This window comes from Petaurus breviceps, unplaced genomic scaffold (assembly GCF_028583685.1).
Source record: "Petaurus breviceps papuanus isolate PSGF00001 unplaced genomic scaffold, PetGlider_PUasm1.0 90881, whole genome shotgun sequence".
NCBI classification, from domain to species: domain Eukaryota; kingdom Metazoa; phylum Chordata; class Mammalia; order Diprotodontia; family Petauridae; genus Petaurus; species Petaurus breviceps.
In genome coordinates, this window is record NW_027187369.1 from 2670226 (window position 1) to 2683601 (window position 13376).

At 41.6% G+C, this 13376-nt stretch overlaps 1 protein-coding gene across 1 annotated transcript in view; it reads right to left on the bottom strand.

The window, feature by feature from the left end:
• TENM1 (teneurin transmembrane protein 1) overlaps window positions 1-13376 on the bottom strand; it is a 782231-nt gene that overhangs the window by 113893 nt on the left and 654962 nt on the right. Inside the window, exons 17-18 of the mRNA XM_069074038.1 lie at window positions 4910-5171; window positions 1739-2006 (exon numbers count right to left, since the gene is read on the bottom strand). Of these exons, the coding sequence (XP_068930139.1) occupies window positions 1739-2006; window positions 4910-5171 (530 nt within the window). The remainder of the gene's footprint in view (window positions 1-1738; window positions 2007-4909; window positions 5172-13376) is intronic.

The window sequence follows — 13376 nt, forward strand, 5'->3', positions numbered from 1 at the left end:
GCCTCCAGTCCCTTCCTCTCTAATCTATCCTCCACTCACAGCTGCCAAAGCAATTTTCCTAAAGTATAGATCTGACTATTCCGTCCCCCACTCCCTTCAATAAACTCCTGTAGTAATCTTAACTCCTCATACCTCTAGGACCAAGTATCAAACTCTTCTGTTTGACACTGAAAGGTCTTCACAACCTGACCCCTTCCTACTTTTGCAATGTTCTTACCCTGTACTCTCCTCCATGCACTTTACAAGCCAGGTACACTGGCTCTCTTGCTGTTCTTCCCCCATGATGCTGCACCTCCCATTTTAGTGTCTTTGTACTGGCTATCCCCCTGTGCCCAGACTGCCGCCTCCTCCCCCTCCTTTGGCTTGCTTCCGGAAATGGCCCGAGCACCAGCTTCTGCAGCATCCTCTGCATTTACCTGGTGTGGTCCTGTTTATATACACACTGTCTCTTCCATTACAGTGGAAGATTTCCCAGGGCCTTTCTTTATATCTCCATTGCTTAGTACCTGGCATACAGCACAAACTTAATGAATGCTTATTGATTGATTGACTGACTGATCAAAGTTCCTTCCAACTCTAGAATTTCTAAGGCCTGAAATACTGAGTTTACTGAGAAGCACAAGGAATTTCTCATGAAGCCGAAGTTACAAGTTGAAGGCCGCTAACCATTTCCAACAAACACATGGAGCTGAGCTGTTCTGCAGTTAGAATACTGTAGTTGCTAAGTAAGCCTGACAGACTAAATGTCAGGCCCAGAAACTGACCAAAGGAATGGTAAGTCAAAGGTCATGGTTAGAAGGTGACAGTTAGCTTTAGAGACTGCTAGAAGTTAGATGTCATGCAGCATCACTGACCTGTAACCAACATGTCTAAGGGAAAGAATTGCTTGGGAGAAAAAAGCCTGAAGAAAACCTGTCACCAAGGCCTGTCAATTTTGCCTTTGCAACATCTCTTGAAAATGACCCCTTCTCTCCTCTGCAGCTGTCACCCCTCTGGTGCAGGGCTAACTTATCACTTCATACCTGAACTACTGCAATAGCTGCTGGAGGGGTCTGCCTTCCTCAAGTCTCTCCATACTTCAGGTCATCCACCCTTCAGTCGCCAAAGCACAGGTCTGACGATGTCACCTCTGCCCCATCATCAAACTCTAGTGGTTCCCCATGGCTTCCGGGATCAAATACGAAGTGTTCTGATTGGCATTCAAAGCCCCTCATAAACTGGCTTCCTCCTACCTTTCCATTCTTCTTAAACCTTATGCCCCCACACATACTCTTCAATCAAATGACACTAGCCTTCTTGCTTCCCTTGAACAAGACACTAAATGCTCTGGGCATTTCCTCTGGCTGTCCTCCATGATTGGAATGCTTTCCCTCCTCTCCTCCACCTACTGACCTCCTTGGCTACCTTGAAGTTCCAACTAAAAATCCCACCTTGAGATTAATTCTCGTGCCTTTTCTTTGTTAATTATTTCCTGTTTATCCAGTACATAGCTTCTTTGTACATATTTGTTTACAGGTTGTCTCTCCCATTAGACTGTGAGTTCCTTGAGGGCAGGGACTGTCTTTTGCTTCTTTTGGCACTTAATCAACATTTATTGACTGACTGAATGAAAAATTTGAATTTAACCTGCGGAATGTTCAAACCCCAATTGCCATTAGCTGTTTATGTAACTGGGAGTCACACTCAGTATAAATACAAATTAATTCATCAGGACAGCTGAACACTGTTAGTTACATACCTATTGCCTCTGCCAGGCCTGAAACCTTCTGCCCATAGATGTCGGTTTTGTTCCAGGCAAATGTGTAGACCAGATTGATTGCAGCAGGAAACCACTTCTGCATTAGACGACCCTCCACGGCCACAGTGAGGTGCACCCTGATCATCCCCATGGGGATAGCAGAATGAGTCAGAAGAATTCGGAGCAGGGTTTTATAGCCTGGGGTTCGACTACTCAGGTAACTCAGCTTCACAAAGCTGGACGGGATGGGGATCTCCTCCTGTACAACCTTGACAGAGAAGCAACATGCAGGTTCAGTTAGGTGGGCGGTACAGAGAGCGCCAATAACCGCACATATGTCCTATGGCCGTGCATCACAAGAGAATGCAAGCTTGGCGCAGACTGTTTGATTCTTGCATTTTTTTATACCCACCCAGCAAGTAACAAAGTGCTTGGCAGATAGTAGGTGCTTAAAACATACTCGCTGATTACTGATTGAGAATACTGGTGAGACAAGGGATCAGATTTGAAAATGAGAACCATCTTCTCCAGCCTCCAAGCCAGGAAGTCTGGGGGCAAGCACAATGCCTGTTTTTCATGCATCTTCCCTACAACTTCTTGGTAGGAAGTGGACAAGTTCATATGTTAGATGTGTAGAAATTCTATCCTCTGGGTCCCATTAAAAAATCTCTCTCTTACACACACACACGCACACACACACACACGCACACAAATGCACATGCTCACACATATGCACATACACACACTCACATGCACATGCTTTTCTTATTAGGCTCTAAGATACAGATTGTAACTCCTTTTCTACAATCCTTATTTAGGTTGAGCTCTCCAAGACTAAACATCTGGGAAGTAAGCCCATCCAGTGATACCTTCTGACAAGAATTACAGTTACCCTACAATTTAGCTTCATGGCTGCTGGAGAGCTCATCTTCCTTGAGCTTTGGAATGGCCTTGAAGGCCAAATTTTTCATGAAATTGTATGCTAACCTGTCACTGTGCTTGAAAGTACCAAATTCTGGGAATGGGTTGCCATAAGATGGCACCTGTGGGAAGCAAATAATGCCTTTGCAAACTGGGTCTTAACCCTTGGATGCTGTGTTAGAATGCCACCTGAGTCCATGAGGCTGGGCTTTCACTTCTTTATCAATTGGGGAGGAAAAGAGGGAAGGACATGATGGAAATTGGGTACTAAGGTCAAATCCTATGTACCCAGATGTCCACCTTCCAAAAACTGTCAGAGAAACAGCCCCTGGTGCTAAATGATCTGATTTAGGGCAAGGATGGCTAGTGCCTTTATTTCAGTCCTGTTATTCACATATCGCATGGACAACTTCAAAGCAGCCCACAGAGACTGCGTATTGTTAGAGAAGCAATATGTTTGCCAGGTTTGGAGGTCTAACATATGACACCTCCTTTTGCCAGGGAATTCCTGGTCATTCTGTTGTTCCCTAGTGCTGGTATTCCCCTCTCGGTCCTGCTGACTACCCATCTGTCCTTCCTGCTCATTAAACTGCTATCTGATCCCTCTCAGATGGTAGCAGTAGGACAATGGTGAACAAGAACATGGCATTTTCCTAAAGTGACGTGCTACTCCTAGGGTCAACTGAACAAGTCTTCTATTAAAATAAGATCCAAACTTCTTGACAATATCTGTGAAGGCACTGAAGCACTAGGTCCCTGTAGTTATCCAATGCTATCTTGCTTTTTCCTTCCTGGTTTCTTAGGAGAAAGTAACTGGAAAACCAGGAACAGAGACACGTGGGTGGATTCCACTGGGCAATGCTCTAGCCTAGTTTAGGAACTCTGGACATTGCTAACCAGTAGGGAAAGATGTGAATCAGGATGGAAAACTTTTTATACCTAGTCTTCTCCAATGAAAAGAAGGGATTCTCTGTCCAACAAAATAAAGCATTTTCTCTGCCTATCTCTCATGCCTGGAATGTATTCCATCCTCTGTTCAGCCTACTGATCTTCCTGGTTTCCTCTAAGTCCCAATTAAAATCCCATCGATTATTGAAAGCCTTCCCCTGCCCCAGCCCCTCTTAATTCTTTTCCTTTTCCTTTGCTAATTACTTCCTATTTGTCCTGCCTATATCTTGCTTTGAACATATTTGTTTGCATGCTGTTTCCCTCATTAGACTGTAAGCTCCCTGAGGGCAATCTTTTTTTTTTTCTGTGTTTCCAGAACTTAGAACAGTGCCTGGGACATAGCTAGTGCTTCATATTCTAATGTTTGTTGACTGACTGAAGTTTCAACATGATCTAAGTTCCCAGAGGGCAAGAACTGTGTCGATTTTGTCTTATTTTGAGGAGGAATTAGTCTGGCAATTTGAGAATTGCTTTTTCTAACTCTCTAAGAGTTTCAATAACAGGTAACTAGAAAGACTCAAAAGTCAAGTAGACTTTAAAATCAACAAGTCTGAAAACAACTGATCATTGATTGCTAGGCAAGCTAATGTGCCATACCCTCTGAGTACTACAGAGAGAGTGGGGAGAACCAGGCTCCGAATTGGATTTCTGGAGGGACTTGAATTTCAGGGCCACAAACTGGCCACACTCATAGGCTATACTGCTGTTGTTCAGTCATTTCTGTCATGTCTGACTCTTCATGACTCCATTTAAAGATTGTTTTGGCAAAGATACTGGAATGGTTTGCCATTTCCTTCTCCAGCTCATTTTATAGATGAGGAAACTGAGGCAAAGAAGATTAAGTGTGTCTTGCTCTGGGTCACAAAGCTAGTAAATGTCTGAGGGAAGGTTTGAACTCAGAAAGACAAGTCTTCCTGACTTCAGGCCCAACATTCTATCCACTGTGCCCAACTATATATATTACAGACCTCTCATTCTCTGAGCTAACCAGACTATATTATTACAGATCTATTCTGGTTAGCTCAGAGAGTGACATAATGGTGTTGGTCATGTTAATGATTCCCATATGAGTCAATTAGCTTTTCTCTACTCCAGGGACAGAGGCTTGAAAACTGAGGCCTTACTCTCTGTCTTCAGAATGCACACCATGAATTACTTGGGGCCCTGGCTAAACCATTTTTCATATATGAAAGACAGCACACTGTGTGAGTGGTACACAGGCAAAAGTCACAGCTTTTCCTCTCTCTTATCATCATTGTCGATACGATGTAGTTTTCATACCTCATAAGTCAGTTTGCCTACCTGGAGCTCTGGAACAACAGTCCCCCTCTCAGGGCAGGACCCTCCAAATGATGTGAGGGGAGAAGGGAGCACAATTGGGTTTGGGCTCATCAAGCCAGAGATGTCACAGGATGGAGAAGGGGCAGTAGCTCTCTGCATGGTCACTTTCTCCACTACCAGGAACTGGTTCCAAGGCAACCAGAGGGTCCTCTTCTCAGACAAGAATGGTGATCGGTCAAAGACCAACGTGACTGATATCCCTCCAATGGCCACAAGATCAAAGCTAAAAAGGGAATATAAAAAAAATTGTCAAATCAATTGTCAAAACAACAACCAAACAATTAAAGAAAAGAAAAATGCTTTTAGTCCCTTTCATTTTTTTGATATAAAGAGTCACTTCTTGATTTTATACATGTTGGGATTCTTGGGATAATTGGTAGGTGCATTTTTATTTCAAGAATGATTTTTCCCATTAGGCCTCTTGGGTTCCTTGCCTCACCACTGGGGTATTCTGTACCCTGGGGAAGTAAGGTAATCCTGCTTTTTAAAAACTTTTATATTCTGCATCACAGTCATTTTGGAAAATACACCCTTGCCTTTCTCCCAAGAAATGAACCCTCTCCCATGCAACAAACAAAAACAGTTAAGCATAAACAACCATTCTAAACAAGTATGCAACATTCTGTCCCCAGAGCCCCTTGCCTTTCTGCTGTGAGGCAGGAATAGGTTTCATTTTCTTTTCTGGGCCCTCCACTGGTGTTTCCTTTACTCAGAGTTCAGCTTCTCTTTTGTGACTGTTCATTTACATTGCTGAAGTCATTGGGTATTATTGTTCTTCTGATTCTGCTGATTTCTATCTGCATGAGTTCATACAAATCTTCCCATGTTTACCTGAATTCCTCATAGCCCTCATTGCTTACTGTATGATATTACTCCATTCCATTCATATGCCACATACATAGCAACACACATAAACACACGTCCAACCATTTCCCAATTGGTTGGGGACCAAACTCATTGGTTTTCAGGTCTTTGCTAACACAAAATGGGCTGCTATGAAAATTGAACTATACGTAAGACCTTGTTCTCTGAGTTTGACTAGCTTGTGACATGTGCCTAGTAGCATGATTATAGAGTCAAAGGGTACGAACAGTTTAGTAATTTTCCTTATGTATTTCCAAATTATTATCCAAAATGGCTACATTCCACCAATAGCATGTTCCTGTGCCTGTCTTTCCAAACTCCTTCAGAGCTGGCTATTCCCAGTAGTTTTTCATCTTATGGTAAGCTAATGTTTAACTTAAGAAAGCCTACATTGCAAGGCAAATCTACTATAAAACACATATGTAAAATATTTGAGGATAATCTCTTGCTTTGCATTATTTACATTATACCCCTGATCCACCTGTGTGAATAATAGACAGTTCAACAGTCCCAGCCCCCACACTTTTCACTACAAGGTCTAATTTATTCTTCCTTGCCATCTAAATGAGGATCGGTAAGGGTAAATGATTTATTTAGCATTCCAAACAGAGTGTACATTCAAACTCTGGTTCATTTACACTAGATAACATTAGTTTCTCAGTTTTCTTTTATACCCTTGAGTCCATGGCTTTGAGATAATAGATATGAAATTACTTTTAAAAGCACAGAACACAACACAAAAGTATTATTATAACTAACACAGTTATAATAGTACATGTCATATAGCACATGTTAACATTTATGAGAGAAAGAGACTGAAGCAATATCTTGCATTTCAAAAATTTCTATAAAAGACACCTACGATGTGATGAAAATCCTTGACAAGGAATCAAACTTAGTTGTGGATATGATACCAATTTTTCCATATGTCATTTATTATAGGCTTACAGATCACACTGTGATGGAGAAATCTTTCAGATTTGAAGAGAAAAGCTAATATTAGATTTTTCCCCTTGTGTTTCTTTTAGTCAAGCAGTTATAAGATCATGATAATGTTCTAATGGAGGACTTTAACATTTAGTAGCAATCTAAGATAATCTAGACATCACTAAAATAAGCAGAGGAAGTGAGGAGTAGAGAGCAAACAAATCTTGGAGCTATAGTAACAAGGTGAATCTAGAGAGAAGGGCACTGCTCTGGTTACTGAGGCTTTGATTCTAGATCATGTACCACCACTGATTTAGCTCTCTACCCTTGGACGAGTCATTAGCACCACTGGAGCAGCACTGATCTATTTACCCTGGGCTAGGAGAGGGTGGTAACGTACACCCATGAAATGGTTTTTGTTTTAATCATTTGCAAGTTGGAGCTTCCAAATTCAAAGGACAATTTCTTATCCAGTATACTGAAACGAATCTGTAGTCATTTCTTGATGTTCTCCTGTTGTAGATAACTTATAAAATTGCTTGCTGATTAGGGGTGGTTAGGTGGCACAGTGAATAGAGCACCAGCCCTGGAGTAAGGAGGACCTGAGTTCAAATATGACCTCAGACACTTAACACAAAAACTAGCCGTGTGACCTTGGGCAAGACACTTAACCCCAATTGCCCTCCAAAAAGCTAAGAAAAAAAGATATCCTGTGGAAGACTTTTTATCTCTTCCTAGGAAGCATTTCATCCTCAAAGAGGGCTAGTATCACATGCCACCTGTAGCCCTCTAGGTCCTCAAGTGGGGCCCTTTGAAGGAATCCAAACTTCACAGAACAAATCCCTTTAATAAAAGGATTTGTTCTGTAAAACTCAAACTCAGTCAAAAGGCTGCACCCAAAGACCTAGAAGACCGCATGTGGCCTCAAGGCCACAGGTTCCCCATCTCTAGTCTGTCTTTCAAAGTCAAAGCCAAGTTTTTATGTCTCCAGAGCCTTGAAAGTGCTTTGATAGATCTTTAAGTTCACTGAGGCAGGTATTCCCTTTTACAATGTTGACCAATAATCCATCCATGTCCTCTCATTCTGTGCAGTTTGTCTACGTGCCCTTCCATAGAGGGCCTATTTAAGTAGAAGCTACAAGTCTCCTCCTGGATCTCTTGGGATTGCATGGATGTACCAAGATATGCAGACTTGCCAGCAGTTATTGGTGCCCCTTGCCATATGACTGGCCCATCTTTTCTAGATAGTTGCATTTCTCTCTGACATCCTAAACACACCTTTGGTTGTAAAATTCTTCCCTGATAATGTTCATACCCACCACGGACCCTTCTATTGAGCTCTGGGTCACCCTCAACTTTAAATTTTTTTTGGAGGGCAGTTGGGGTTAAGTGACTTGCCCAAGGTCACACAGCTAGCTAGTAAGTGTTAAGGATCTGAGGTCACATTTGAACTCAGGTCCTCCTGACTCCAGGGCCGGTGTTCTATTCACTGCACCACCTAGTTGCCCCTCAACTTTAATTCTTTTGAAGAAATGTGGCATACTAGAAAGAGCACTAGTCCCAGAGTCATGGAAACTGCATTAAAATTTGGCTTTTGACACTTAGTGCCTCCCTGTTCTTGAATATGTTACCCTTGGGCTTCAGTCTTCTCTTCTATTAAATGAGGGAGTAGGACTAAGTGGCTTCTGGTTCTAGTTCTATGACCCTAGGATACTATGGTCTTCTTTGACTTGTGGTTGTAAGGCATTGCTAGTAGGATATTAGGGTGAAAAAGATGGACCCCTGTTTCTGGGAAATGCTTGGGCTCATTAATGTGATTTTCTGAAGTTAATCCAGCCTAAACTTCTTTTCTTTTTTTCACAGGATTACTAGACTGATAATTTAGGGAAATTATGTAGGTATCATTTACTTAGAGTAGGCAAAGCATTTGACAAATTCTCTCTTGCTTCTCACCCAACAGGCCCTCTGCAGAGGCCACAGGTGACTGGGTATAGATTTTGAAAGGAAATTATGAAAAGAAATGGGTGTGAATTCTTGCAAAGAAGCTACAGAAGCATGAGATCAAGACAAAGAAGAGAAATGGCAAAGAGAGAATAGAAGGAACTTGAACATGGTTCTTAAGAAGGGACAATGAACTAGCGTCAGTGGTAAGAGGTTCCTTATAGGCTCCTTCCCACCTCTCCTCCACATGCTACTGGGAAAACCCAAAGTACCTAGGTTTTCTCCAATGTTCCAAAGCCCTGTACTGTCAGAAGTGGTGCCTTCAAAATACTGGGGGGGGGGGGGCGGTCTACGTTTGATGGAAGGGCTCAAATCCTTCCTTATCATTCGCTTCATTATAGAGTCAGGTGAGTAAGTATATACAAGGAGGACTGGAGGTGGTCATTTGGGGACACAGATGATACAAGTGTTGGCTACTTGATGGAACACTTTCATGCTCAAGTTTAAGTAAAAATCCTTTATTTGGGATGCTATGTGATAAAAAATTTGTCATTGGCCAAAGTCAGTGAAATGGGAGCTGAGTGGTGAATTTGGTGGGACTACACAATCACTGTGGACAACTTGGAGGTATGGGGACTGGGTGACAGTACAGTCTGGTAGATTCAGAATTAGTTGAATGACTGAACCTAAACTGTGATCATTACTATCCACTTGAAAGAAAGTAACTCAAGGAATGCCCTGGGAATTTCAAACAGTGAGATAGGACATTGGGAAGAACAAGACACACATATATATGTGTACATGTGTACATGTATGTGTACATGTATGTGTACACGTATATGTATATGTGTATCTTTTAGTCAAGCAGTTATAAGATCATGATAATGTTCTAATGGAGGACTTTAACATTTAGTAGCAATCTAAGATAATCTATTTTTCTGGGGGTAGCCTTTAGTGTACTTCCAATTCTATGCCCCTGGTAACAATCTAGGTTCTTCAGATGCTAATCTTGGTCTTCCTTCCTCTTCCCCCCCCCCCCCCAGGCCTGATTTCCTACTTCTGAAATGTACTAAATCTGAGGAGCAAATAAACTCGGGATTGTTGTCACACTGTCACCATATGTCCAACACATGACAAAGGCAAAGTCTTGTTTATATTTAGCACACCCTTTCTGGAGCTTAAGGGGAAAGCTATAGCCAGAGGGAATATTTAGCTGGCTGACGGGGACTAGTATCTGTCATCTGTATACACCTGATTTCCACAAGGAGCTCTGCAGGGGAATGGATTTGGTATCTCGCTCTAAAAGGACAAACATATCATTCCTTTGGTACTCTGTGTAATCTAGAAACAGAAATCCTAGGACTTTTTGGAGGCACAATACCAAATGCAGCAGGGTTCTCTCAATTCCTTCATTGAGTACCATTCCCTTCACTGAGACCTTCTGCATACCAGTAAGAAAAACCGACGGTTTCTCTTTCTCTTTCTCCTTTTCTTTCTTTCCTAGAACATGCCTAACAAGGAAATTTATTTTGCATGACTTCATATTCGTCATGGGTTTTGTATTTCTTGCTTTCTCGATAGGTGGGAGAGGGGGTAAGGAAAAGGAGATAATTTGGAAATGAAAATAAAATTAAACTGCATTTTTTCAAAAGAGAAACAACTGAGAGTTCATCAGATCTCCATAGGAAGTCCAGGATCTCAGGAGGTACACTCTACTCAAAGAGGTGGTTGTACCCATATCAATGTCTCAATTCTTGGCATGTGGGTGAAAATATTGGGCAAGGGAGAAGCTGGTTCAATACAAAAGGCACTAGCAACTGAGCTACAGGAAATTCTCATTATTTATACTAATTGAGGGAAAAGGCCAGTCTGAGTCAATGGAAAGGCACAATTAGGAGACATTTGAGAGGAAATATCACATTAGTGCTTTGGAGTACATAGAGACATCCATAAGACACCCTACTAAGTCTGGGCCTGCTTTAATGACTAGATGGTTCCTCTGTAATTAGAAAGAGAATTTACATACGAACAAATTTATACACTAAAATTCACAAAAGTAGTTTGTTTTCTTAAGTAGGTTAAAAATCCCCATTGCCATCCTTCATAGCATTATAGAATTTCAGCTTTGGAAGGAACCTCACTTGGAAATCCTGGACTTGAACAAAAATCCTCCTCGACATTGGTATCAAATAGAAACAGAGGTCAGTGAATGGTACACAAGGATCCCTCCAGACACATATTGACATAGGAAACCACATATTAACATTATCTATGTCTTATTGTATTTTTAGTTGTTAAATATTTCCCAATTACACCTTAATCTGGTTTGGGCCATACTTGGAGTGTTGCATGTACAGGTAACATTTTTTACAACTATGCTCTACAACACACTACCAAACAAGTGGTCAGTCTTCTATTTTGTTTCTTTTTGGAGGGCAATTGGGGTTAAGTGACTTGCCCAAGGTCACAGGGCTATTTTTGGTATTAAGTGTCTTAGGCCGGATTTGAACTCAGGACCTCCTGACTCCAGGGCTGTTGCTCTCTTCACTGTGCCACCTTAGCCGTCCCCAAAATAGTATCTTTCTTTTTTGTTTTTGGAGGGCAATTGGCATTAAGTGACTTGTCCAAGGTCACACAGCTAGTTTTTGTGTTAAGTGTCTGAGGCCGGATTTGAACTCAGGTCCTCCTGACTCCAGGGCCGGTGCTCTACTCACTGCACGACCTAGCCACCCCTGGTCAGTCTTCTTTCAAAGGGGTACCTACTCCTCTAGCATAGAGCAAGCTACTACCTGCCTGATGAGGCCATCCCTTCCATTTTTGAATAGTTCTAACCGTTAGAAAGTTTTTCAAGCTGCAATCTTCCCTTTTGTAGTTTCTCCAACCAGTTCCTCCTAGTCCTGACCCTCTTGACCAATCAGATTAAGTTTAATCATAGTTGTGATGTCTATCCACACTAGTCATTTATTTGTTAGACTAAACATCTCCAATTTCTTCAACTGTAGGATGGCATGGACTCTGATTTCCTCACTATCCTCCTTTGGATGCTCTCAATGTCCTTTCTAAAATACAATACCCAGACCTAAACATGATACTCCAGGTGTGGTCTAACTGGGGTTAGTAGAACTGATACAGGAGATCAATAATCTCAAGTCTATATGATTGTTTTTCCTTATAATATAAAGAGTTCTTCCCTTGTTGCCTGCAAAATTTGTTTTGAAGTTGCAAGACCTCAAGTTTGACTATAATGGTTCTTCATGAATTAAACTTGAAGTTTCTTTTTATTGGTCTTCTGTGAATTTTCTCAAAGCTTTACTTTGTCATTTACTTCTAATACTGCTGGGGATTTTTTTTTCTGTATTTCTTTCTGTTTGATATTTGTTTTACTTTTCATGATTTTTTTCAGGAGCACCTATAATAAGCCTGAGATTCTCTCTCCGCATTTTACCTTCAAGCTCAATATTCTTGTTTTATAGAACTCATATTCTTCAAATCTTATAATTGAAAAAAATTATTTTCCCTTTTGCTTCTGCACTTTTTGCATCTCCAGTTTTGTTATTCTCACTTCTGGAGAATTTACTGCCATTCAGTGTGTCCTGTTTTTGTTCCAAATTCCCTAGGCAGTAGTTAGATTTGATGATTTTTTTTTCCCTTAAGAGTTCTAATCTCTGTCTTCATGCCTTCGATTTTGTCACTTAATTCTTTGATTGCTCTTCTGAACCTTTTTAGAAATTCTTAGAATTGAACTCCCCTGACCTTTTTTTTATTTTAAGAGACCCTGTATAATTTATTGTAACATCCTTTCCCAGGGAGTTCTACCTCAGTTTGCTTTATGGTAAAGTACTTGGTCCAATGACTTAAAAAAAAAACCCATTTATTCAGTTCTCCTCCTTAGTTCTTCTGTCTTAATCAATCAGTCCACTGATTTTTCTATCATATCCTTGCTGTAAATGGGTTTCTTATTGCCAATTCTTTCCCTTTGGGGTGCTCAGTGCTCTAGTGCCCCTCTCCCAGGCCTTGATGCCTCTTTTTCTGCTATTCTCTTGGACTATTGAGGCTGTAGGCTGTAAGGTATGAGGGTGAGGATTTGGTACACCACTCTTTAAGGAACAGCTCTACTTTTACCTTTCCCAGTTTTTTGGACTTTATGGTCTTGGCAATGATTTTCTTTAGCTCCTACTCTGATCCTAGTCAAGAGGGGGTTGGAGGAAGGGGCCTCCCAGACACATGTACGTGTGTATGTGTGTGTGTTTGTGTGTACATGCACTTTGAGATGCCCTTATAATTTAATCTTTTCTTCTCCCCCTTACTTCTGTTGCCTATTACTTCTTACGAGAGGCACATGAAATAATTCCGAGCACGTTATACCCGTGGTGCCTCCCTTTTCCTCAGCTTTGGCCCCTAGGCTCCAAATTCCTCTGAAAGAACCCCCTTTCCTTTTTCTTAAGCCTCAGTGCTAGTCGGATTCAGGGGCCTCACTCTGTTGTGGACTTATGGCTTCTCTGGACTGGTTGGAACCAGAGGTGGATGTTACGGGTGGTAGGGACTTCAGCTTGACCTGGGATCAAAGACACTGTGCCAAGGGGTTAACTCCCAAATTCTCTGCCTAAAACCACAGCTGTCAAGAGAGATACAACTGACAAACTGTTGAGACAGGCATCAGGGAGGGGAAAAGGGAGAGGCAGCGCTTTCTTGCTCT